This window comes from Pelodiscus sinensis, chromosome 20, assembly GCF_052426305.1.
Source record: "Pelodiscus sinensis isolate ZL-2025 chromosome 20, ASM5242630v1, whole genome shotgun sequence".
In the NCBI taxonomy this organism is placed as follows: domain Eukaryota; kingdom Metazoa; phylum Chordata; order Testudines; family Trionychidae; genus Pelodiscus; species Pelodiscus sinensis.
In genome coordinates, this window is record NC_143071.1 from 7,617,153 (window position 1) to 7,643,753 (window position 26,601).

The 26,601-nt window shown below is 46.2% G+C and overlaps 2 protein-coding genes across 8 annotated transcripts in view; both read right to left on the reverse strand.

Moving 5' to 3' along the window:
- The window catches only part of ARSG (arylsulfatase G), a 148,536-nt gene extending 140,278 nt beyond the window's left edge, over window positions 1–8,258 (reverse strand). For 2 of the 5 annotated variants that reach the window (XM_075903976.2, XM_075903965.2), the window contains exon 1: window positions 229–3,680. The gene's annotated coding sequence lies outside the window, so the exon portion shown is untranslated. Of the gene's footprint in view, window positions 1–228; window positions 3,681–8,106 lie in introns of those variants that run through there. The other 3 variants (XM_075903975.2, XM_075903972.2, XM_075903974.2) reach the window with 3 other exon arrangements.
- Window positions 8,259–9,090: 832 nt separating this feature from the next.
- The window catches only part of AMZ2 (archaelysin family metallopeptidase 2), a 30,562-nt gene continuing 13,051 nt past the window's right edge, over window positions 9,091–26,601 (reverse strand). For 2 of the 3 annotated variants that reach the window (XM_006110564.5, XM_006110563.5), the window contains exons 5-7: window positions 14,403–14,566; window positions 12,096–12,272; window positions 9,091–11,306 (exon numbers count right to left, since the gene is read on the reverse strand). In XM_006110564.5, the coding sequence (XP_006110626.3) occupies window positions 11,160–11,306; window positions 12,096–12,272; window positions 14,403–14,566 (488 nt within the window). In that variant the 3' untranslated portion in view covers window positions 9,091–11,159. The remainder of the gene's footprint in view (window positions 11,307–12,095; window positions 12,273–14,402; window positions 14,567–26,601) is intronic. The other variant, XM_075903986.2, reaches the window with a different exon arrangement.

The following is a 26,601-nucleotide window of genomic DNA, read 5'->3' on the forward strand; positions in this document are numbered from 1 at the left end:
TGGCTCTGCATTTTAAATGTAGTAAGAGCCGGCCCTGCCTGCGCGCCCAGCTCCAACGATGTTTAAACCACAGAGCTGCAGCAGGGTTAGCTCCTGGATCTAGCACAAGCCAGGACTGAGCGCCTTCCTTTATTGACTACAGTTAGCCAATTACCTACCTCTTTACGACCCCACATATCACTATGGGCAGTGCATGGGGTACACCCAGATCATGAAAACTACACTTACCATAATTTAATCTTTCTTTGGTTGAAATGGCACATCAGAATCTTGCAATGCCTCAGGGTCATCCTTAACATCAATCATCATTGTAGCTATAGGTAGTATAGGTCGGAGATTGAGCTCAGGAATGATCCTACACACATTCTGGAAGCTGCTTTCTTGAACAAATCCCTGATTTCAGCTTGCTTACGTGTCTTCTACTTCTTCTGCATACACGTAGAGTGCAGAATATGCACTTGCCTAATGTATCCTGGTTACTAGACTGGAGATTTATTTTGGGAAATAACAGAAATGCCAGTTAATTGAGTGCCAGATAAGAGCTTTTACAGTTATTACAAAGTAGCTGGCTGGTGCCTCAAAAATAAAATCATAAATTGCACAGGCTGTAACACTTCCTGAGGAATTAACTTTCTCTTCTGCAAAACCTGGGTTCTTATCACATTAATTTAAAACAATTCTCCCCACTCCCGCCCATAATCCTTATATAAAAGCTCATAGCATTAAAGAGGCCAGACAATTACTATGCACCTTAATTGCAACACCAATCCCCTTTCAAAGAATTATTGACCTTCTCCTGAATGGCAGATGTCAGAAACCTTGTAAGCTGGTTATTCACTGGTGGAGAAATCAGTGGCACTTTCTTAGAGTGACTTGCTTTATTACATTATACATCAGTCCTGGAACAAAGGTGATCACAAGTGGCATGTAGGCAAACCTTTTAAAAAAAATCCAGTTTCAGCTAGGAATGTGAAAGGTTAACCACCAAGCATCACTCTACCTGATTCTCCTTAATCTCAGGGGATGGAGCAGCTTGCCCGCCAGCCGGAGCAACCCCTGTCCACGGTGGCCTGGCCCAGTGCCCCCCACCACAGGTTACATGGTGGCTCCCCAGGAGATTTGCTGCAGCAAGGCAGCCTCCTCTCCAGGAGTTGGACTGGCAGGGGCTGATGGCTCTGCTTCTGGAGAGGCTTTGCTGCAGGCTAGGGACATTAAATATGGATGAATAGAACAGTCGATTAACTTATGAATTCTTATCAGAGGGCTAAGCCAGTGCGCTCTAGCCCCACTCCCAAAGTAGGGATGTTAAATTGAATGTAATCAACTAATCGAGTAGTAGATGGAGTTTCCATCCATTAGTCGATAAGCGGGGGAGCCGCAGTGCGATTAGCTCCCAGCCCAAGAGTTAACCCCGCTATGGCTCTGCCTTTTAAATGTATTAAGAGCCCGTTAGTGGCTAATACATTTAAAAGGCTAAAAGTGCAGCAAGAGGGAATCCGCGTGAGGCTGGGACTGCTGATTCCTGGCTCACACGGGGTCCCCCCACTGCACTTCTGATGTTTAAATGTATTAAGAGCTGACAAGCTCTTAATACATTTAAAAAGAAGAGGTGCAGCATCTGGGACTAGGCGCGAGCTAGGAATCAGCTGCTTCTTGGCTTGCACCTGGTCCCTGCTACCCCCTGCCTGCCGCAGAAACGGTGCTGGGGGGAACCAGCTTTTAAACCAGCTCCCTCTCAGACCGGCTGCCTGTCACCTCGCACTGCTGCCTCGGATACACGGGCAGCAGTGTGGAGTGGCAGGGAGCTCCTTGGGTGTGGGTGGAGCGCAGTGGCTGTATCAGAGGCAGCTGCCCCTGTCCAGTGGAGGGGCTGAGTTCCCAGACCTGGCACAAGCTGGAACTGAGCGGAGCTGCCTGCCTGGCTCCTAATACTTTAAATGCAGAGCCGCAGTGGGGAGACGTCCCAGACCTGGCATGAGCCAGGACTGAGCTGGGCTGCTGGCCAGCCTGCTAAAAAATTTACTGGGGGGGGGGTGGGGGGGGTGCATGTAGTCCATAGCATTAACCTATAAGCTTTTGCTTATCAGTTAATCGACTACACTATTACATCCCTACTGCAGGCTCTGCAATATAAAGCTTCGCTAAGCTTTATACTGCAAAGCCCCTAGTGTGTGTAACCATGTAACACTGAGATTTTCAGCCATTACAGGTTTAACTATTTAACTGACTTTTTACATCCCTAGTTTCAACCCAATAGCCAATTTTTTGAGGAAGCAACTTTGTCACAAGAATGAACTCTGTTTAGATAGAAGTAGACCACAAACATGCTATTTGCAACAGCGTTCCCAAAAAGAACTGGCATTGCAAAACTATAACAGAGACTGCACGCTGTTCACATGCTAAGAAACAGAACTTGTTAAACAGTGACATCTGGTGACTTCCACTATAACTTCTAAGTAATCCCTCACCCCTCACACCCCATATAGATTTAAAGTAATTTAATCTGATTACATGGGCCAGATTCTTAATTGCTCTGTATGTAGTCATTTAAAACAGCTCAAAGTGGGGTAAAAGCATTGCCATTCTTATTAGGTTACATTTCACATCCACTTTGCACTGGTCCAAATTACTAAACAAGGTGCAAGACAGAGACTATATCTGCAAGTTAATTCATTTATACAATTTGTTTCTTTCTTCCTCTGGTTGTCTGGTTCTGTAGGCCCAGCATCATCCCTATATCCGTTCATACATTTTTAGAAATGTTGATCTGTCTATCTATCCATCTGAGTCTGTTTGTGCAAGAACTTGTCCTAAACAGTAAGACACACACACACACACACACACACACACACACACACCTCTGCATCAGGTTAACCATGTAAATGGTTACACATTCACATTCCTAACCGGAATACTTGCCGAATAACCGATTGGACAGCCAACCGCAGCAGGCAGGACTGCGCTTGCATCAAGCCGGCAAAACCTGGCCATGTGGGGGTGGCAGGCAGGGTCCTGTTGCTCCAACTCTGCCTGGGTGAGCTGGGAGGACCCTGGCTCTGGCTATGCCAGTGCTGCCAGATGGAACTCTAGCCCCGGCCGCTCCAACTCATCCCATTCAAGCCAGCAGAACCCCAGCCCCAGATGTGCTGAAGCAGGCAGGTGGGACTCCAGCCCCAGGTGCACTGGAGCAGCCTGGGTGACTTGGCAGGACCTTGACCCCGCCAGAGCAGCCCACAGGGACCCTGGTCCCAGCTGGGCCAGAGAGGGCAGGCATGGCCCCATCCGCATGGTCCCTAGCCCTGGCCACACTGGAGAAGGCCAGGTGGGAGCCTGGCCAATGGTTAACCAGTTAAACATTATAATTTTAGTGATTTAACAAGATAACTTTTTAATCACTTATTTACATCCCTACATACAATGCCCACACTCCTTTGCCCTGCAGCTATACATACGTAACAGTCTGTGCAAGGGTCTTGCTCAGGAACAGACTAACCAGAGCAATGGTTCCCGACCTTTTTATTACCACAGACCGGCAAACGCATTCAAAAACTTTTGGCGGACTGGCGTAGTAACATTTGCATATTCATTATGGTAATTAATCTTGTCGTGTGCTATTTTGCATTGCATCCGTACACACACTATGAATAACCCCCCACTTCTCCAAGTTTGCCCCTTTTATGAGGGCCATCGCCTCCCTCCCGCCCCGTTACCGTCACCTCAGGAACCACCCCCCTCAGCACCTGGACACTGGCCCCCAAACTGCTCCCACCCCCACCTCCAGCCCCTCAGCCCAAGGAGAGCCCAACCCCCACCTCGCTCTTCCCCTGCTATTGGCACCAAGCTTTGTGCGCCCGGCCACCCAGCCTGCAGTTCCCGCGCTGTCACTTATCGGCCTGGGCAGCCAGGCGCTCCACGCTGGAAGCGGAAGCAGAAGAGCAGCTTGTTGCCATGGCAGCCTGAACTCACCAGGATCACTCTAATGGGGCAGGGGCTCTCACCCATCCCTCTCCCCGGGGCAGGTGCCGCTACCGCTCCCCCTTGCCTCACCAGTTCCCCGCACAAGCAGCAGCCGTGGGCCATAGAGAAGCCTCAGCTTAAGGGCCTTGAAGGGCCCTTCAAGAAGCGAAGACTGGCGGACTTCCGGTTCCGCGCACGCGCTCCACTACCGGCTAGCGCTGCTCTGTCAGATCGGGTGGAGCGGCCTGTGCCGTGGTGGGGCCTGCTCCTGCAAGACATGAGAACCCCCCCCCCCGCCGTTCCCCATGCTGCTCGGGTGCACATGCAGGCCCAGCACAGACCCCTCCCTGGAAGACCAGCCCGCTGCGCCGCTCACTTCTCCAGCGGACGGGGCTGAGGCATTGGGGTACGTCCTGGCAGCGTACTGCGGCCCGGCTAGCAGCTGTTTGCGGTCCACCACCGGTCCGCAGACCAGGGGTTGGGAACCGCTGAACCAGAGTGACACAGACCAAGCCTTAAAACACCCCAAAGTCTCTGGTTTTGTCACCAGAGCTAGTCATGATATGCTTATTAACCAAGAACATCTATGGAGAACAGATTAGAGGAGACAATGCTTTGCTTCACTTTTTCCACCATAAAACGTTTCAGTAGGAAACAGCATAGCCCAGGGCTTCTTAACCTCAGAAGCCCTGGGGGCCACAATGATACTCACACCACAGGCAAAGGGCTGCAACTTGAGTGTGGTGGCATATACATGCAAACATACAGGGCTTGACAAACTCTAGAATCTACTCGACATGGGCAAGTAGATTTCAGCTGCATGCCCCATTTACCAGCGGTGTGTGCATGCGCAATTCAGCTCTTGCACACTGCAGAGTTGGCGAGCAGCTTTTGCCACCATGTGTCAAGCCCTGCACATGTATATATGCAAATCACCTATCTCCTAGAACTGAAATGGGCCTTGAAAGGTCATTGAGTCCAGTCCCCTGCCTTCACAGCAGGACCAAGTACCATCGCTGACAACTTTTTGTCCCAAATCCCTAAATGGCCTCTGCAAGGATTGAACTCACAACCCTGGGTTTAGCAGGCCAAAGCTCAAACCACTGAGCTATCCCTCCCCCCACAAATATATGCAAATAGTGTCTTTCACAGTGATGGCCATGAATACAAAGATTAAGACAAAACTACACTATGCGCAGGCCCCATTTAAGTCAGTTCTGCTGATATTAATAAAATGCAACATTTACCCGATTTCCACGCATACGACAGCACTTCTAACGAGCAATGACAGTCCAGGAATTGAACTACTAAAACACATATCAACAGAAGACCATTATATTGACTACTTTTTTGGTTTGGCTCCCACCCACGGGCCTTGTGTTGAGCCTTGCATAAATCCAAACCGCACTGCGGGCCGCAAACAAACAGGCCGCACGTGTTGAGTAGCCCTGGTGTAGAGGCAGCAAGGGCAGGGGGAAATGTGAGTAGTCAACCTGACTACCTGATAAGCCTAGGCTTACGGGGTAGTCGACCAATTCACTACTCACTTGCACCCCTATGACACAGCAGCTGATTTGAAACACAAAGTGGAGTCCGATTAGCCAGTGAAGCAGTGGTCCTCAAAACGTGGGGTATGCTCCCTGAGGAGGGTAGAGAAGAAATTGGGGGGGAGGGGAGGCACAGCAGGGTATAGCTCCCTCCGTTCCCATCTGAAACCCTCAGTCCCCTGCTCTGCTTCTAGCACAGCTCTGGCCCCAGCCCAGCCCTGCCCCCATTCCCTTTTTGCCCCAATCCCGCTCTTTTTCTAGCCTCCGCTCCTTTCCCACCGGGAGCTTTCAGTCCTCTGCTGAGCCATCTGTGCAAGAAGATTCCATTACTGGTAAGGAGGGAGGTGCAACAGGAAAAGTTTGGGCATCCCTGCAGTGGAAGATGGATGTGGCTATTGGAATTAGATGGCTTGAAGAGCATTTTGTGTCTCACTTTTAGAAAGCTGCTCTTCTCCCCCAAGTTCTCCACTCCTCACCACTACACCATCCCCACCTCTTTGCTTCTCAGGGCCTGACTACACTTACCCCGAGAGCAACACACCAGAGATTGATCTTCCAGGGTTTGATTTAGTGAGTCTAGAAAGGACCCACTAAATCAACTGCTGACGGCATCCCTGTCGACCCCAGTACTTCACAGGGGCGCAAGTAAGGGAAGTCGACTTAAGGCATGTCGACTCCAATTACACTATTCTCATAGCTGGAGTTGCCTCTCTTAAGTCAACTTTCTCTGATGATGTAGACCTGGCCTTGTTCCCCCAGGCCGCACAGTGGAAACGAACATCTGCCCATACCCTTTTAATCCGTACTAGCCCATGAGGACAACACGCAAGCTTACTGAAATGAAGCATTTTATACCATTTAGAGTCAATCATCTCCAGGCCAGAGATTGTCTATGACCCAACTTGGCTGCAGAGGGAGTCAGAATTCCGCCACTTATGCACCTGTACTAGGGTTTCTTCCACTGCAGGTCCGCCACCAAGGATCAAGCGGATGAGCAAGCGGATGGAGCAGGCAGGATAATAGCTCCACTCCATAATCCACCAGCCAGCAGAGAAGGCTGGCTACATAAAGGGAAGAGGACATTGCCATTCTGAATGGAAGAAATAGCCTGTTAATAAATTATATGGGAATCTCCACCTGTGAATCCCTACCACCTTTCAAAGCCTCAAGTTCAACCTCCATGCTCAGATGGTCCTTTATTACACACCCTCTAGACTGAAGCAAAGACATTTTCAGTCCATGGACGGGTACAGGTATTCCCGCCGGAAAGTTGACAGAGCCTGAGAATTCTAGCCTTCTGCGTACCACAGCATTATGGCTCTGCACTGATTAAGCCTCAATTGGAGTACTGTGTCCAGTTCTGTGTGCCACATTTCAAGAAAGATTTAGAGAAATTAGAGAAGGTCCGGAGAAGGGCAACAAAAATGATTAAAGGTCTAGAAAACATGAGCTATGAGGCAAAGCTGAAGGAACTGGGCTTGTTTAGTTTGGAAAAGAGAAGACTAAGAGGGGACATGATAGCAGTTTTCAGGTATCTAAAAAGGTGTTGCAGGGAGAAGGGGGGGGAAATTATTCTCCTTGACCTCTGATGATAGGACAAAAAGCAATGGACTTAAACTGCATGAAGGGAGATTTAGGTGAACATTAGGAAAAACTTCCTGTCAAGCTGATTCCACAACCTAAGTTGCCTAGGGAGGTTGTGGAATCTCCATCACTGGAGATATTTAAGAGCAGGTTAGACAGACATCTACAGGCAACCCCCAACTTACGACTGCCGTGCTCCAGCTCAGCAAGTCCTTTCAGGCCCAGCACATTGGGGACTACAACGCCCAGGAAGCAAAGTGGGCCAGGAACAGAACTCCCATTTATAACATTGCACCTCTAAGAAATAAGGGTTCGACTTATGGCTCGACTTATGATGGCTCTCCAGGAACCAATTAGGTCATAAGTGCTGGGGTCACTGGTATCAGGGATGATATAGACAATGTTTGGTCCTGCCATGAGGGCAGGGGACTGGACTGGATGATCTCTCCAGGTCCCTGCCAGTTCTAGTATTCTATGGCCAACAAGGGTTTTTCTACTGGTGGGCAGGGGCTGGTTGTTGCTCTGTAATGTAACTAGCTGAACAGGTGCCCGACCTGAGCAAATAATACACACACAGAGCCACCACTGAACACACAGACAAGATGCAAAGTAATAATGAGGCAAATCCTACAGACCATCCTAAGTCCAGACCTGAGATCCTCACTCTGCAAGACCTGGATTCCATCTCCTTCATGCATCATCAACTAAATATCCACCAGCCACGAGCTGTACCTGGATTTGAATCTCTCCCTATAACATCTCCCCCCCAACACACACACACAGTTGCGAGTTGATCAGCAATAGCCACACCTCCTGCTCTGCCCTCCCCTGCACTTTCCGAGCTGGCAGCTGCCAACACACTGCAGAGAGACACAGGCCCCATCCCCCCCAAGGGTCACAGCTCATTACAAGCAGCTGTGTCCCGCACACAGGTTTGTAAAAGTTGGCACACGCCGCCCCCAGGGACAGGCCCCCTAGAATCAAGCCCCACAGCCAGCCAAAAGAAGGGTGCACTCACTGGTGTACTGAGAGCGGCCCGCAGCTGCCTGCCTGCCATGCTTAATCCTCCCCGCTGCGCAGCGTGACGCGGGTGAGCGAGGCCCTGCCCCGCCCAGGGCCACACCGAAGGGTGGAGCGAAAGTTTCAGCCGCCTACAGCTGCTCGCTTCCCGGCCCCCTACAGAGCCCCGGGGCTTCACGCGCAGCGCTTTGCCTGCACCACGCACGTGGTTAAGGGCGGGCCCAGCAAAAGGGAGCGATGTTGTTTCCACTACCCCACTGGCCTGCTGCGATTGGCTGCTGGAGAAAGCTCTAGCCCGGCACCCCCTGCAGATCTGCATCTGGAGAGTGCGGTGATTAGCGGTGTTGTTTTTACAGCACCATCTCTCTGTGTCGGAATAGCCATAGAGATGCAGCTCTGTTAGTCTGGGGTAGCTGAAACAAAAGACAGGGCTATGCAGCACTTTCAAGACTAACAAGATGTTTATTAGGTGATGAGTTTTCGTGGGGCAGTGGGTCTGGCCCACGAAGCTCATCGCCTAATAAACCATCTTGTTAGTCTTTAAAGAGCTGCATAGTCCTGTCTTCTGTTTCTGTGGGGGGGCAAGTCCCCTCACTAAACTTCTGTGCTCTTACCTCATCCACCTTTGCTCTTTAATGCCCTGGGACCAAAAGGGCTATAACAACACTGCTTATAATCTTTCGTGAGGAAGCATTTTGCTCTGTTTTAATGAGCCTTTAGAAATCAAATGTCTCCCTCACTTTCTAACCATTTCCACCTGAAAATCCTGACATAGGACATATACATGGGAATGCAGGTTCTAGTGAGTTTGCCATGCATGGTTACCTATGCATAAACCAAAAAAAAAAAAAATTCTGGTGCCTATGAATGGTGCAAGTATTAATTTTGATTTTTAAAATGTCATTTAAAAAAAATCTGTATACATTTAAGATTTAAGATGAAATCCGGGCCTCACTGAAGTCTTGGAGTTTTGCCAAAGTTTTAGTCCTGGTGATTGTCATCAAATGTTTTCCAAACTTTAAAAATATAATGAAAGCAGCGATGTACTGAACATCCTGTATAGTTTGGTTATTCCAAAATTGGTGAACACAAAAATCCACTGGTAACACAGAGGTTTCCTGCTCAGTGCCTTTAGCAATTGAGGTGTTAAGTGAGGTGGAGAAATGTGGACTGTGTTCTGCAAACACTTACGCATGTGAGTAAACTTTATTCACCCAAGAAATCAGGATAACAATGGTGACAATTCATGTAAATCAAATTACTTCTATTCTGAAGTGCTTGCAGGATTACCCCAGTTCTGCAATCTGATCTGCACAGAGGGGCCTCTGTTCTGGAGTAGAGCACCATTCAGTATGGCTGCCTCTGCTGATTAGATTACAAGATCACAGCCTCAAAATGGAAGCCTCTGGGACATGGATTGTGTCCTTTTATATAACTGTCAAATAAAATTTCCACAAACATGGCACTATGGAAATTATAACAGCAATAAATATTATAACACGTTTCAAACGGATTTAAATCTAAAAATCATAAAACATTCATTTGGCATATATTTTTCCATTGGAACAGCAATGATTTATTTATAAACTTCAATAGAAAGTTAATTGCTCACAATGCAAAGGGATTTGGAAGGGAACACAAATACACCTTTGTGAAACAGTGCAAAAATAATCCTGAAAATTGTACACAGTGTGAAATCCAGTCCTCCAGCCTTTCTTTGGGGTAATGATGGGAAGAAATCAGTTTAGCAGCAACAGACTAAGGAAGTGTCCTAACAGGATTATATAAAGAAAATTGAAGTATAATTGGGTCTTGGTGTCCGTAATTAAAATAATAACCTGCCATGGGAAATTAAACACATCACACAACACATCAATTAAATCTGTTCTGCTTTGGCTCTTTAATCAGTTTCTTTTCATTCTGTTCCTAATTTAAAGTACCCAGGCACCATTTCCTGATTCTCAAATGAAAAACTCACTTTGGATCTGACCCTGCAAATGATTTTGCAGACAGACAGGCCGCTGCACCCACATGGAGAAAATTGCAGGCCTCTAGGCAGGTAGTGGGGATGGAATCCTCTCCCCAGTGACTGTCTTAATGCATGTTTTCACTATGGGCTAGAGCAGTGATCCCCAACCCTTTGGGGCTGCCGGGCACCGAGGGGCAGCACTATGCATGCGCCACGCGCTTAGGGCAGGGGCCGTGCATGCACCAGGCACCCAGGGTGAAAGAATGACTTGGGCCGGCCCTGGTCACTAGGTGGGAGCACATAAATGCCCCGGTGGGCGCCATGGCGCCCGCAGGCACCGCGTTGGGGACCACTGGGCTAGAGCAACAGGCAGTGATCAATCCAGTGGAGGTCGATTTATTGCAAGCACTCTCCCATCAACTCCGGTACGCCACCAAAATGAGAAGATTAAGTGGAGTCAACTGGAGACTGTCAGATGTCGACTTAACACAGTGCAGAGACAGCAGGAAACAGATCTAAGTACATAGACTTCTACATTATACAGGTAGCTGAAGTTGCATAACTTAGGTTGATGGCCTGCGGTAGTATAGAAAAGGCCTGTTACAGGACCTGAAGAATACTACAGATTTGCAGCTTCAGCGGGTGTGGGGGAGCTTGGCCACTGACTCCTCATTATTCAATGCTCCTAATTTCCAATGCTTGAGAAAGAAATTAGATAAACACTACAATCCTCTGCAAATATTTAGAATATATATTTAAAAGCTACACATTACGCCCTTTTTACAAGATATTAAATATTCTTCTGTATATTCCTGCAATTGAGATTAAAATGTACCTTGATTTCTGTTATGAGCATAGCACTAGCAGAGATCAAATACTGTATGGTCATGGAAGAAAGAGTTACTGTTCTGGAGTAAAGGTAAATGGTTCAGCAACAAAGGGATGGATTTTTATTACAGATCCTTACAATGCAGTGGATGACCTATAGCAAGTTACAACAGTTTTAGAAATGGTCAACCTGGAAGTTAATCTTTAAACAGAGGAGAATAGTTCCCCTTTGATACTACATACATCCTACAGCTTTATTTCTGCAGGACATCAAGACATTTTAATACCCACTCTCGACACTCCTTAAATGCTTCTATGGGTTTCAGCAAACCCATCTTGGCTTCATTGCGGAGTTCAGCTTCCATTCCATTCCCATCTTCATCCATCCACTCCAGTAACGCCTAGAAAAAGATACACAAGCTGAACGGCCATTCATGAGTGAGTTTTGGATCAAATTAAACTACTGAACAACTCTGAAATTGTTCTTTCTCCATTATAGTCTACTGGGAACAAACCCAGTTTATAGGGATTAGGAGTTTTTCAACAAGCCAACCATAAATACAGTTATTCTGTCCTCCATTTTAAATGTGAAGAATTGTCAGTACAACTAGCCACTTCTATAGCTCACTATTTAGTATAACAAGTAAACACTTCGTTTCCAATAAACCATGGGGACAGTATTCTGCATAAACAATGATCTTACTTTGCATGTCTCAAACCACAGTTTCCTCTGGAGGCCATGAATGTTTGTGCTCCTTAATTTTTAACTTTTTTAAGCACTACAGTAGAGGACCAAAAAGGTACCAAGAAAAACACACTGACATTAACTACAGTTTCCATAGCAATGTTTCAAATAACTAAAGTGGCAGAAACAAACACAAGAAAAATGTTTTTTCTTTCTGTTTGCGGCTGTGAGATTCACTCCTGCTAGGGGTCAAAAGGTTAAACATTGGGATTGGATAATACACGCTAATTGCGGGCTAATCAAATATCATGCTCTTTGGCACGGGCAGACAGCCATAGGGATCTGTAAGTACTTCTCCCATTTACATTACTGCACATGTAGTCAGGTGCATGATGAAAGATTTTCACTTTTTTAGGAAGATCAGTTATTGGCAGGTCGTTAGACCTGAAGAAGTAGTCTGTTCCTCAATGGCAAATCCTTCCCTTTCTAAGCAATTTCTCTGTACCTGGTATCTCTCCACAAGGTGAAAGCCAATGGCAGACTGCAACTTGCGCAGACAAATTGGACACAGGTCCAACGGGCGTCGGTCTGATTCCTCCAGATGATTGGAACCCTGCATCACACACTGCAGCCACTGACAGTGACGGAGTCCAAAGATGTGTCCAATCTCATGGATCAGGGTCTGAAATACAGGTCATACTTCACAAAGTACTGTAATCTATATTTTCCCCTCTTTCTTCTGCTCTCTCTACATCAGCAATACCCATTATAACACCTTCCGAAATGGGCTGATGATACAATGATCCACTTCGAACCCATTCCAAGACAGGTCAACAGAGCTGGTACTGGGCTGGTACCAATTTTAGCTAAAGAAAAAAGAAGAGGATGGCCTTGTAGTTAATGAAAGGAAGTGAATGTTGAATTCCCAGCACTGCCACAGACTTCCTGTGAACTGAGTAAGTCACAGTCTCTCTATGCTTCAGTTCATCAGCTGCAGAATGAGGACAGTAATACTTTCTCCCATTCTTGTTTTGTATTGTGGACCTGGGCTCTAAGCTCCCCAAGTTTAGAGGCTGTCTCTTCCTCTCTCCTTTTTTTTGTACATCACCTAGCACAATCAGGCCCTAATTTCAGGGGGACCTCTCGACACTATTGTAACAAAATATCTGCTTCTCAGAATATGCTTAAGTGATTTTTAAAACCAGATGTTTGAAGTGTAAAGAATTATCCTTATAAATATAGTGCTACTATCCAGGGAGCTCAAAGTACCTTGCAAGCAATAGTAAGCTAAGACTCACGACCCCCTGACTAAGCCCCAGAGATTGAATTTACTGGCCTTCAAAATAAGGATTTATTGTGTTTTATTTAGGTCAATCAATACTGAGTAAAGGGAAGTATGATCTTCCTTGATTTGGAAATTAAAATGCATCAATTAGGTGAGGTGATTTCTCCAATTTAGGAAAATGCTATTGTACTCTCTGGCTGTGTCTACACTGCACCCCTTTTCCGGAAAAGGGATGCAGATGAGACAAGTCAGAATTGCAAATGAAGCGGGGGATTTAAATACCCCCCGCTTCATTTGTATAAACGTGGCTACCGCTTTTTTCCGGCTCGGGGCTTTCCTAGAAAAAAGCACCAGTCTACACGGGATCTTTCGGAAAATAAAGCCTTTTCCGAAAGATCCCTTATTCCTGATTTTAAGAGGAATAAGGGATCTTTCAGAAAAGGGTTTATTTTCCGAAAGATCCCATCTAGACTGGCGCATTTCTCTGGCAAAGCCCCGAGCCGGAAAAAAGCGGCAGCCACGTTTATACAAATGAAGCGGGGGATATTTAAATCCCCCGCTTCATTTGCAATTCCGACTTGTCTCATCTGCATCCCTTTTCCGGAAAAGGGGTGCAGTGTAGACACAGCCTCTAGTATCTGGACAAAGGCTCTCAAACCACATCCGTCCACTGACAACAGGAACCACAAATACCAATGAAGTTCTTCCTGCAGCTACAGTATCTCCAGGAGCGGCCCGAGGCTGGCTGTAGCAGCTGGCGCCCCAGGCAGAAGGCACGATTGGTGCCCCCGCCTGCACGGCCGTCAATGGCCGCGACGTGATCACGGGACGCCCGGGCCGGCAGCGCCCTAGGCGACCACCTCGTCTGCCTAGGCTCATTGGCCGCCCCTGAGTATCTCACAGACACACCTCTACAAGAAGTGGTTAATTAAACAGGCAGGCCTGGAGGTTACTAAACTGGCTCCATCCAGTCAAGCTGAAGCAGATTGGTAGTGGATCCAGCCTAATAGATCTTGGATCCAATACCCACCAAAGGGCTCTTAGCAAACCAAAGCCCCTCCCCCTTGCAAAAACACTAATTCCACTCCAGGTTCTCTACTCCATCTGTGTTACCCCCCACTCCTCAGTCCTCACAGCAAACACCAGCACTCTCTAGAGCTTAGCTGTATCCTTGGATCCAAACTTTGTCACTCCTCAGACCTTTTCCCAATCCAAGATTCAGATTAGTGGATCTGGCTTTAATCCATCCTTGCCAAGTACCCTCTACTGAGAGCATCCTGCTCCCATGTACACAAGTCTAAGGATATCAGCTTGAACATCCAACCTGATCTCAACTACAAGGCTAAACGATGACAAGACCAGACTCTGCTGTTATTAACACTGGTGTAACTCCATTGACTTCACTGGTGTTACTACTCCTAATTTACTCCAGCAAGAGAAGAATTAAACACAAAACAAAAACTGTTTGTATTTCCAAATGGAAATTTAAGGCTATCAGTAACTTTGCAGATCCCAATAGGCACCCACCTTGCATGACCTCAGAAGCAGCACACTGGTGACTGCAGGCGTATAATAGCCATCAAAAACCGAATAGTCTGAGGAGGGAAGCTTCTTGACTTTCTTCAGTCTGCCTTTGTAGCTTGCACTATAAAAGTCACTGTCATATCTGGCAAAGCTGAAGATCCCCATTCCTTAAGACACAATCAAAAAGGAATTCTATCAGAGAAGTCTCAGAGGGGTTGCCATGTTTGTACATATCTGCAAAACCAATGAGGAGTCCTGTGACACCTTAGAGACAAACAGATTTATTAGGTCATAAGTTTTTGTGGGTAAAACTTACTTCATCAGATGAACTGGAATGGAAATTACAGAGGCAGGGGTGTATATATAAAAACAACAAAAGAAGTTACTTGTCAAGTGTAGAACCAGTGTTAATTAGGGATACGACAGTGTACACGTGTACATGGTTAACCAATGAGCCTGATACAAAGGCAGAAGTGTGGGAGAGCAGGCAGGAGCCAGTAGGCATGGGGAACCGGTTTTAAGCTCTGAGGCAGCAGTACAGGGTGGAGGGCAGGTGGCTCCGTGGGAGCCGGTGCTTGTGGGAAGCCAATAAAAAGGGCAGCTCCCTAAGCACTGGCTCCTGCGTGTAAACTTGTAACTGCTGGATTTTTCAGTGATTACACATTGAAATAAATACACACGTTTTACCATCCCGAGTGTTAATGAGACTAATCAAGTCAGGCTATTAGAGAAGACTGTCACAGATCAGGACAACTCACTCTGTAGTCCTTGCAAAGCATCACTTTAGACTTTTGGCTCTTCAGCCATCACCTTTGTTCAGCTGCCCTGTCCCTTACTATTGGAGGAATTCTATGCCAAAAATTAAAAATTTTGCAAGCAATGTTTTAAAATTCTGAAATATTCTGCAAAATGTATCAAAAAAAAGTACAGAACCATGCCAGTTTCAACTATTTTGGTAATTTATTTCCAAATACCTGTCAGCAAGTAGGTCTGTAACAACACAGGCACACAAAAGAATACGTCTAGTAGTAAAGAGTTAAAGAAACTCCTATGACAACCCAGTTTCTCTTTCTCTGCCTGCACTCCCTAAGAGCCCATTTGGGGGGCAGACACTCACATCCCCTGCCCTCTGAGAGCCCAGCTGCATAGGCCCCTCAGCCCAGACACCCATCCCCAACCTCAGGGTACATCTAGACTACAAGCCTCTTCCAAAAGAGATTGTCTAGACATCCACAAGACTTTCAAAAAAGTGATCCGCTTTTTCGAAAGAAAGCACCCAGGCAATCTGGACCCTCTCTTTCGAAAAAGCCCTGTTTGCATTCAAGAGATATTCTGTGCAAAAAAATTAAATTAATTCAAAATTCTGCATTGCGCAGTGGTGCAGAATTGCCCCAAGGAGTACTCCTTCTCTCTCCTGATTGTGATATTCCTAGCAAGTCAGACTGTCTATAACCAGCCATCATCAGTGTGTTGGTTTCTCTGTGAAGACTTATAAAAGAACATAATTGCCACTAGTTATACATTATCATCCAACTCATTATAAGCAAATGCATTTATTCTTCAGGAGAAAGCATCACAGATAAAACATTAAAACAATAAAAGAACCTGAATGCATGCTAATAAGCTTCTCAGAAGTCATCCATCCGTCTTACGGGTCCTCAGGAAGCCAAAGTTCTTCCAAGCCCTCTTTGGAAGGACTGGGGCCTCCCTTGGACAGAAGAAAGGTATTCCTCAGTCAGTTTATACTCACGCTATTTAGTCCTTTCTTTGTCTGTTAGACTCTGAAGAATCCTAGACTCACAGGATTGGAAGGGATCTTGAGAAGTCTTCTACTCCAATTTCCTGCACTCATGGCAGGACTGAACATTATCTAGGCTGTCCCTGACAGATGTTTGTCTAACCTGTTCTTAAAAATCTCCAATGATAGAGATTCCTCAACTAGGGATGTGAATGGTTAGCATTTACAGTTACCCAGCAGCCCGGCTGGGCTGGAGCAGCCCACACCCATGGTGGGCCTGGTCTGACTGAAGCACCCCTGCCTACGATGGTAAGGTCAGGCCAGCCATACCAAATGGCAGGTGCGGGGGGTGCTCCAGCCAGACCAGAGCATCCCCAGCTTATGGCGGGCCCACAGTGGGGCCAGCTGTGCCATGCCATGGGCAGGGAAGGCAGAGGGTACCCCAAACTAGCCAGAGCCTGGTGCCTCACAACAGGCAGAGAGGAGCAGATCCCAGCTCACTCCTGTTTAAGCAGTTAATCGGTTAAACAGAATGTTTAACCAGTTAACTGATTAAATGGCATTTTACATCGCTATCCACAACCTCTCTAGTCAGTGTATTCCAAGGCTTAATTACCTTAACAGTTTGGAAGTTTTTCATAATGTCCAACCTAAGCTGCCCTTGTTGCAATTTAAGCCCATTGCTTCTTGTCCTATTCTCAGAGGTTAATGACAACACATTACTTACCTCTTTGTAACAACCTTGTATGTACCTGAATGCAGTTTGAACCAGTATATACGATCATCACCAGGTGGCGCTACTTTTCTGGGGGGGGTTACAAATAGGGATGTAAAAGGTTAACTAGTTAACCAGTTACCCGGTAAGCATTAGATCTACCAGATAGGTAACCAGTTAACCAGACAGGTTGGATGGCAGGAACTCAGGGCAGGGCAGCAGGTGAGGCCATAGTGGCCCACCCACTCCCGCACCAGCCCTGGCCACGTCTGCATTCCTAGCAGCCTCTGCCACGTCAGCAGCTCCGCCCTCAGCTATGGCAGCAGCCCCAGCCACATCCCGGCTGGGAACAAGGGGATCCTGGCCTCATCCACGCTACAGGAGCAGCCCCAACTGTGCCTGAAACCTCAGTCCTGAGTGGGGCAGGTGGGACCCGCAGCCCCAGTCCCAACCCTGGCCGTACTAGCAGCCCTGCCCTTGCCCCAACAGCACTGCAGTGACCCTGGGCAGGGGTAGGCAGGGCCCCAGCCGTGGCACAGCAACAATGCCATGCCTGTCCACAGCCCTGTGAGACAGCGCCCCCAGCTGCTCTGCGCCAGCCCACCAATGGTAAACTGGCTAAAGATACAGTTTTAAATATTTCACTGGTTAACGGTTTTGAACGATATTTACATCCCTAGTTACAATAGGAGTGAGTTTGCCTGATCTTTTCACCAATGTTCCCTGTAAGCACTTGTGCAGCTGCCCAGGAGAAATTCAGATGCCATCCAGCTGCTTAGCAGAGCACCCACAGGCAGGCTTTCGGTGCACGTAAAAAATTATTCTGTACGTGGATGGAAAAAAATTTACACGTGGGTGGAAAAGATTAGAGGGAACTTTGCTCTTCACCTCTGTTCTTATTTCCTGGAGGAGCTGTGGTCACTCTCCCGTGGAAAGACACACATTTCATGGCCCACAATAATATAAAAATATATTATAGTAAGATCTCTTAAAGATATTGCAGGGAATTGCCACATCCATCATAGACACCATAAACCCAACTGCAGTGAAACAAACTAGGAAATGCAGGACTTCTGCTCATTTTAAGCGCACTTCTATGTACTGTACTAGATACACAGAAGTGTTTGAGCATGGAAAGCATAGGGCTCATTTACCCTCTAGCTAAGGGGTGCTTGACCCTTCGCCTTTGCCCTAGGCCAGGGGTGAGCAATAATTTTCGCAGCAGGCCCACTTAATTCATTTTGGTACTGGTCTCGAGTCGGCTCCACCCCCCCTCTATAAGTCCTCCACAACCAGGAGCCCTTTAAATGGCTGCAGCAACACTGGGTGGCTGCTAAGCAATGCAGAAGTGGCAGGACCGGGAACCGCGAGTCCTTTGCTATACTTTGTCCCAGCTCCTGATTGCAGAGCTACCTGGAAAGGGGCTGGAGCCACAAGCTCGTTAAATAGTTGCAGCAATCCCAGCGCCTGCCAGGCAATGCAGTAGTGGCGGGACCATGAGCTGCAAACCCTTTAAATAACATCACTTTGAAGGGTTCACAGCCCTCAGCCCCGCTGTTACTGCACTGCCCGGCAGCCGCCTGGGGTTGCTGCAGCTGTTTAAAAGATGCGTGGCTCCAGCCTCTGTCAGGCTATCGCTACAGCCGGGAGCTGGGAGCCATTTAAATATGATCTCGCTGCCTGAGCTACCCCCTGATGCATTCTGTGGGCCAGATCAAAATGTTAGGTGGGCCGGATTTGGCCCCCATGCCGCATCTTGCCCAGCCCTGCTCTGAGGCTCCACTCTTGCCCTACGTCTCCCCTTCTCTTTCCGTTCCAGTCCCCAGCACACTCCACCCTGCTCCTTCTCCTCCCTCACAGGGTGTCCTGCACGCTGGGAAACAGCTATACCCAGAGAGCAGGAGGGAGGGGAAGGACTTGATCAGTAGGGCCAGCAGCAGGTGAGAAGCGCTGGGGGAGGAGAAAAGGGGAAAAGCTTGGCTGCCGATGAGTGCGCTGAGCACCAACTATTTCTTCTCTGGACACTCACGGAGCCCGCCTATGATGGAAAGTACAATAGCAAACAATAATATACATTGTGCCCTGAGCTTTAAAATCCTCTTTTTGCTTTGCCACATGTTCTAGCTAGTGAATGTACCTTTCAATTCATGACACAGCACAGAAGGACAAATAAATCTACCTTACCTATTTCCAAGCAACCTAGCTATTGCTCAGCAGTGGGCTGGTTTCTAGCCCTGGAAAGCACTACAAAGAGCAGGCTCTCAGAAGTTAGTAAAAGTGCTTTACGTGTACAGCTAGCGACCTCTTCTGGTCAAAGGAGGGTTTGGCCGACAGAGCAAAGATCTGAAAAAATACACACCAATCTTTTACTTTTACCGTAGGACGATATTATTGAAAATCCCAGACACAGTACATTTCCTTTTCAAACAATAAAACCAGATCTTCCAGGTAGTGAGTCCAATATATTCTCATTCTGCTGATTTTTCTGAGCTGACCAATTAAAATTATTGTGAGAATAACTGACGTACAAGTTACCTTAGCATTGAGCGTTTCCTGTATAACTGATCCCCGTGAAAAACACGGCAGTAGGACCCTGGCCTTTTGGATGTTATAATTAGAAAGGTGATGAAATTACGAGGTCAGCGCCTCGCACTAGTCTTCACTGAGAATGGAACATGACTTCTGTGGCACAACTGATTCACAATGACTCAGGAAGGAGTGGATGACTCAGATCTGTCACACACAGTTTACAAGGCTCCCTTCCATACATTCATGTGTGTAACCATCAGAGGCGTTTGGTGTCTACTTTAAATTTGCCACCCCAGGATGTTGTAAAACACAAAAATAGTCTATTTGAAATTCTATTCCTTTAGGATAAAATCTTGCTGTCATCAACAGGAGTCCTGCATGTAAGTCAATAGGCCCACATCCCACATGATCAAAAGTTCTACTGAGAATCATTGAGGATTTACAATAGAGGGAAGTGCTATGTGTACCAGCAGCAGAAAGAGAAACTATAAAGCTACCTATATAAGAATGTTCAGGGTCTTAGCACTGCAATGCAGCATGGGAGTTCCACAGCTGGCTCTCACTCCTCAGGTTGGAGGGAGGTACAAGTGACACAAGAAAAAATAACTCTGCCACTGAGGAAGCAATCACCTTGTGTTGCCCAATAATGACCCATCTTGCTGACCTTGGAACAACAATGATGGGCTTCTAAACAGTAGCCATCCAAGGATGCATCTACACTTCCGGGTTTTTTTTGTTTTTTTTTAGAAAAATGGCCATTTTTTCCGAAAAAACTTCACTGAAAGAGCTCTTTCGGAAAAAGGCGTGTGTGGACGCAGAAGAGGGAGGGTTTTTTGTTTTTTTTTTGAAAGAAGAGGCCTCCAGGAAAAAGCACAGATGCCCTGATGGTCACTTTGTCCATAGTAATCACAGTTCACATGCAAGAGAGCGTCCAATGAATGTGGATGCTTCTCTTTCGAAAAAGCAGGTCATTTTTTCAATGCGCTTTTGAAGTGTGGACGCTCTCTTTCGGAAAAAGTTTTTTCAGAAGATCTCTTCCGAAAAAGCTTCTTTCAAAAGAAGCTTGTCGTCCAGACGTCCCCCAAGTGTATTATGACAGAAGGATAGTTGACTTAAAAGACCTGGAAGGTGGTAATGTTAAAATGGGAAGTGTGAAAGCAAAACTTTGCAGCCTCCCTAAGAGAACTGGCCCAGAAAGACACAGCCATTCCCAGAGCGAGGGAGTGACCTAAAAAAATAAGTAAGATTACAGTTACAGATAAAGCTCATGTTGTACATAAAGAAAACACAGGACAATACAAACAAGTAGCAAAAAGGGCAGATGTCCACTATATCTAGGGTTCAAAAGAGAGCTCTCACTCTGTATTTCCTAGCTATGTTTGCATCATACTCTTACATGCCCTTAATGCACTTTAGATTTGACGATTTTTCCTTGTGTGACTTTCTCTATGACACAAACCAGGACACATCCTGAGAAGTATAAATCATCTATACCACCCAGTAAAGTCAGCAGGTTACAGTTAGGAATTTCATCATCATGTTTAAGTTTCAAGAAAAAAAAATGCAAACTGTCATACATTAAATGCAGCTTGAGAACTTAGGATGATATCCACAACAGTGCTTAGACACTTACCACACAGTTTTGGCTCCATTGCAATCCACAACACTCCCAAACAACCCCATGGTAAGGATGTTACATTTAGATTATTTGGCTAATAGAACAGTCGATGCAATTTGCATCGACTATTCGATTAGTCGATGAGGGCGCCTCCACCTTTGAAGTGTAGCAACAGACCTGGGGGGGGGGAACCTCAAGCAGTCCCCTGCTGGCCCCGTGCTTGCCGCAGCAGTTCAAAGCGGCATCACCACTTGGAGCCCGGAATCAGCTGGGGATTCTGACCCCAGGCTCCATGCAGTGCTGCTGCTTTGAAATGCCATCAGGCTGGTATCAGGCTCCACGTGGTGTTCCAAAGTGGCAGCACCACATGGAACCCGGGGTCAGTGAGGTGTGCACAGCCTCCACACAGCACTACTGCTTAGAAGCACCCCTTCTGCTTCCCTCCTCCTTGCTGCCTCTTTCTCATAGTCTGATAGATGCAGCAAGGAGGGAGGGAAGCAACTAGTCGACTAGTGTATCAACTATCTGATAAGCATTTGCTTATCACAGGGCTACTCAACACACGGCCTGTGGGTCGCATGCAGCCCGCAGCCCGTTTGTTTGCGGCCCACAGTGCGGTTTGGGTTTACGCAGGGCTCAACACATGGCCCGCAGGTGGGATCTTTTGAACATGGCCTCCACTGGGAACACACTCCACAACAGTGAGGCGTCTCCCAGGTGGGGTGAGCCGTAAAAGACGTAAATGGACGGGCTGGCTGGAACAGAAGGGTACGGGGTATCAGCGTTTCTAGGCTTTAGGGAGGAGGTGCCGGGAGCTCTGGGGCATTGTGGGAATTGCTGGCTGCTCAGCCTTGTGGGCGGAGCCTGAGCGGTGCTGACTGGCTCACACTGGCCACGTGTGGGTACAGTGCCACGGCTTAAGGTTTAATCTTTGTATTCATGCCCGTCGGTGTAAAAGAAGCTATTTGCATATATTTGCATATATATTTACATGTATATGCCTTAAGTTGTGGCCCTCTGCATGTGCTGTGAGTATCATTGTGGCACCTGGGGCTTCCAAAGTTGAGTAGCTCTGGCTTACCAGATAGTCAACTAGTCGTTCACATCTCTACCCCGTAGGTGCGTAAGCTCACTGAACACGGTAAAAGTTCCCCGGCACAGTGAAGTAGTGCTAAATTCTACAGTGCAGAAATGAACTCAAGTGGTAATTCTACAAACCACAAAGGAGACTCCAAGATCTTGTGTGTGATGTCACTATAAGATAGGTTTTGAATATGTGTATTTTAACATTTGACTAGTACATTTTATCTCACTGAAAATTTGCACAACAATAATTATGAGACGGCACATATTAGCAACTATACATATTTTTATCTGCATAAAACACCATGTATCCCAGCTTTTATATGCCAAACCGTACACTAAACAAAGTGCATCCAAAGCACACATGTAGTTAGTCAGAAAGCACACTAACACTGCATGTAAATATTGCTTTTACATTATATTCTGTGCAAACTTCAAATAAAGCGTGTAAGATTCCAACCGAGTAGTTTACACTGAACTCAACTTCACTCAGATTTTAAATTTAGAGTTGGCGAATTTGAAATGGTATCAGGTGATCTACTATGTAATAAAGGATTAGACTTCTCTCGTAAAGCAGGATTATGAACAAAGTTGCACAAGAGGACATTTTCTGTTTGCTTAACATTAGAGGCTAGGTCTAGACTGCAGTGTTTTTGCAAAAAAAGCTACACAAAATGCATTCTGCATTTTGTGTAGCTTTTTTCGCCTTTTTTTTTCCAGAAGAGGCTTTTCCGCCATTTGGCCCCATCTAGATGGGGCCAAATGATGGGAAAGCCTCTTCTTTTGGTGGAGCCCTTATGCCTCATGAAATGAGGTATACAGGTGTCCGAAAGAGCGCGTTTGCTCTTCCACGGAAAAAAAACAAGAACGGAAGAGCAAATGCATTTCTTGGACAGGGCAGCAGGATTTTTGCAGGATATCTTTGGTATCCCGCAAAAACCCCATGGTCTAGACGTAGCCAGAGAGACAATAGGGAACGTTACCACTATTCCTTACTTAATTTCAGCAATGGCACATGGGCCTTTTTGGCATGAGAGTTTGTGCTCAATTGATTAAATTTTCAGAAGAGTCTCAGACCACTGTATTACTCAAGCTTTAAAGTGGGTACAACTCTACTGGAATTAGATTAATGGAATTACACAACTGTCAAAGAGGCATTCAGCAACAGAGAATCAAATCTTTAACTTTGAATCCACTATTCTGCCCATAGGAAAATTTGCCTCTCAAACCTTGATGCACACATATTGAATACTGCATGCAAATCTGATCACCCCATCTCAAGAAAGATATACTGGATTTGGAAAAGGTACAGAGAAGGACAATAGGCATTACTAGGAGTCCTGAACACATGCCATACGAGGTGAGATTAAAAAAAGACTGGGATTTTTCAGTTTGGAAAACAGATGAGTAAGGCTTGTTTAGTTTGGAAAAAAGAAGATTAAGGGGGGACATGACAGAGGTCTATAAAATCATGGGATGATGTGGAAAAATTGAGTAAGTGTTATTTACTCCTTCAAATAACACCAGAACTAGAAGTCAATGAAATTAATAGGCAGCAGATTTAAAACAAACAAAAGAAAGTATTTCTGTACAATCAGCCTGTGGAACTTTTTGCCAAAGTATGTTGTGAAGGCCAAGACTATAACAGGGTTCAAAATAAAATTAGATACATTCACGGAGAATAAGTCCCTAAATGGCTATTAGCCAGTGTGGGCAGAAATCTAACTCCACGTTCTGTGTGACTCTCAGAAGCTGAGAGTGGGTGATGGGAGGAACCACTCAGTGATTGCCTGTTGTTTTGGGTTGCCAGGTCTACCAGACAGTCCGATTTTTGTGCCCTCTGTCCAGTAAAAAAATTCAGAAAATACCGGACATGTGCAATGTCCAGTATTTTCTGTTTTGCCGCTGGGCGCCAGACAGAAGCCTGGCGGGGGTGGGGGGCTAGGACTTCCAGCCACTCCCCCCACCCAGCTTCTGCACACAACCACAGGCTCCCAGCGCCGATCATGGCCCTGCCTCCCAGCTGAGAGCCTGTGGTTGCATGCAGAAACCGGGTGGGGGGAGTGGTAGGGAGTCCCAGCCACTCCCCCTGCTGGGCTTCTGCACGCAATCACAGGGATTCCCAGGCTGGGAGGTGGGGCTGTGATCAGTGCTGAGAGCCTCCGGTTGTGTGCAGAAGCCGGATGGGGGTGCGGGGAGTGGCTGGGAAGTGGGATGCAATTGGAGCTGGGAGCCCTCAGCTGATTGCGTCTGAGGAGGAGTGACGCCTTGGGGAGGAGAAGAAGCCCTGTCCCTGCTCCTGAGCGCTGTTCAAGCGCTTTGTGGCACCATAGTCCAGGAGAGAAGCCTGCAGGAACTTTGTGGTTGCGTTTAGGCGCCTTCCATGGGCCCTCAGTCAAAACTGACTGGGGTGGAATTTCTGCTTCTTCCCACTTGGACACCCAAAGACTTGGCTATGGGGGAGTCACCTTCCTACCCATGGTTGCTTTGGGTAGCAGGCGGCAGCTTTGCATGAGCTCTGCTGCTTCCTCCTTTGTTCCCAGCTTGGTGGCTCTTGGTAGTAGCTTGGTGTGGGTGATTGGTTTTTTTTTGGGTCAACAAATTTTTAGCCCGTGCATTCGGTATTTTTTGGGAGACCACCTGGCAACCCTAGTTGCGTTCATTCCCCCTGAAGCACTTGGCATTGGACACTGTCAGAAGACAGGATACTGGGCTAGATGGTCCTTTGGTCTGACCCAGTCTGGTGATTCTGATGTTCTTACGTAGAACCTAGATATATCTGTTCCCACTATACCCAACTAGACCCCTCTCCTATCCCAGAGCTGAGCTGAGCTAGAAATCTAGATTCTGATAGGGTCTCTCTCTCTCTCTCTCTGCAGAGTTAGTAACAATGTCCGTACATTAACATTTTAAACCTAACAGTGTCCTGTAAGTGACTTGCCACAAGATGTCAGATCATCTTATTATTAAAGCTGAGTGGATCTAATATTTGTCTTTTATATAGGAAATAGATATAGGGCTCTGGTCAGCTAACTAGTTTTTTGTCAGATAATTTTGCAGAGTTTTAAAGTGCCTAAATAGCCCCTAGAATCATGGTTAAAGTTGTCCCTCCCCCCACCAAAATCTGAAATTAGGCCCCTAATAGCTGTGTTAGGGCCCATCCTGAGATTGATGTCAGTGGCAAATGAGTACATTCAAAACCTCCCAGAATTAGGACTCAAGCTGTATTATCCAGTTCAGCAAGGTCCTTAAGTATGGAACTACCTTTAAATTATAAAGTAGTCTCATTCAAGTCCATAGGGATACTAACAAACTTAGCCACATGCTTAAGTGCCTTGCTGAATTGGAATCTGTGCCAGATTTTGTCACAGATGTTACATAGGTAATTTTAGATTCCTTATTTCTGGCGTCAACTAGCCAATTCAGGGGAAATAATACATAAAAAACAAACAAACAGTGAACCAGAAAAATACTATTTAAATTAAAGCTATACATAAAGGGGCCAACATTTCTCACTGAGAGCCTTTTCTCTGATGAAAATTATAGATCAATTGATTATTTTCAAACAGTATTTTGTTAAATACGTTAGAATGTGAATTAAAGAAAAAAATCAACATAAAAAAATATCCAATTTAATCACAAGTGTAAATAAGGGTAATTCCACTGATTTCTATGATAATTTGGCAAGTGGAGGGCTTGCTCTATCAGGCACATAAGATGGGAATTGAGGAACGGGTCAAATCAGAAGCACCTATGCAAACTGGACTTTATTTCTAGTAGTCAGCCTCTGGAGAAATAGAGCCAGTTGCAATGTATTTTGGGCAGATGTCAGACCAAAATCTACTTGCACTTATGTTCAGCAATCCCAAATAAAATTAATGTAGTTGTCCAATTATAACTGAGTACAGAATTGGGCTCATGGCAAGATATGGCAACTAAGCCTGGCATTTAAATGTACTCACCCACTAAGCAAATGGTTTTACCCAGTCAGTGGCCTGAGCAGATTTTTGCAAGCATACATGTTTTTGGAATAGCTAAGACGAGAAAAAGTTTTACTTTGAACAATACAGGCACTCTATTTAAGGTTGAAAAGGCCAAAGAACAATATTTTGAGATGTAGATTTTGTGCATCATAGGTTAAAGGCTGTCGTGGTCTGTGAAGTGAATTCATACTGCAAATGTGCAATGAGGACAGAGAAGTCCTAAGTTTTCTTTCACTAATACAGGAATCACTCCATTGCCGTTAATGTACAGACTCCAAATTTACAGTGGTGTGACACCAGACTCAGAACTAAACAGTCTAAATATTATAACTTTATACATTTAGTCAATGTGGTTTGCAATACCATTTTCTTCTAGTTTGTAAACCTGAAAGCACTGGTTTAGCTGTGCCAAAAGAGAGCACTACTCCCAATTTCTCTGTTTTATCTCTTTTCTGTAAGGTTTATTGAGAAGTGATCCTATAGCAGGATCATCCAGTTTTTCTGGCTCCTCTTAGCTCTTGTGAAAGTAACTTACA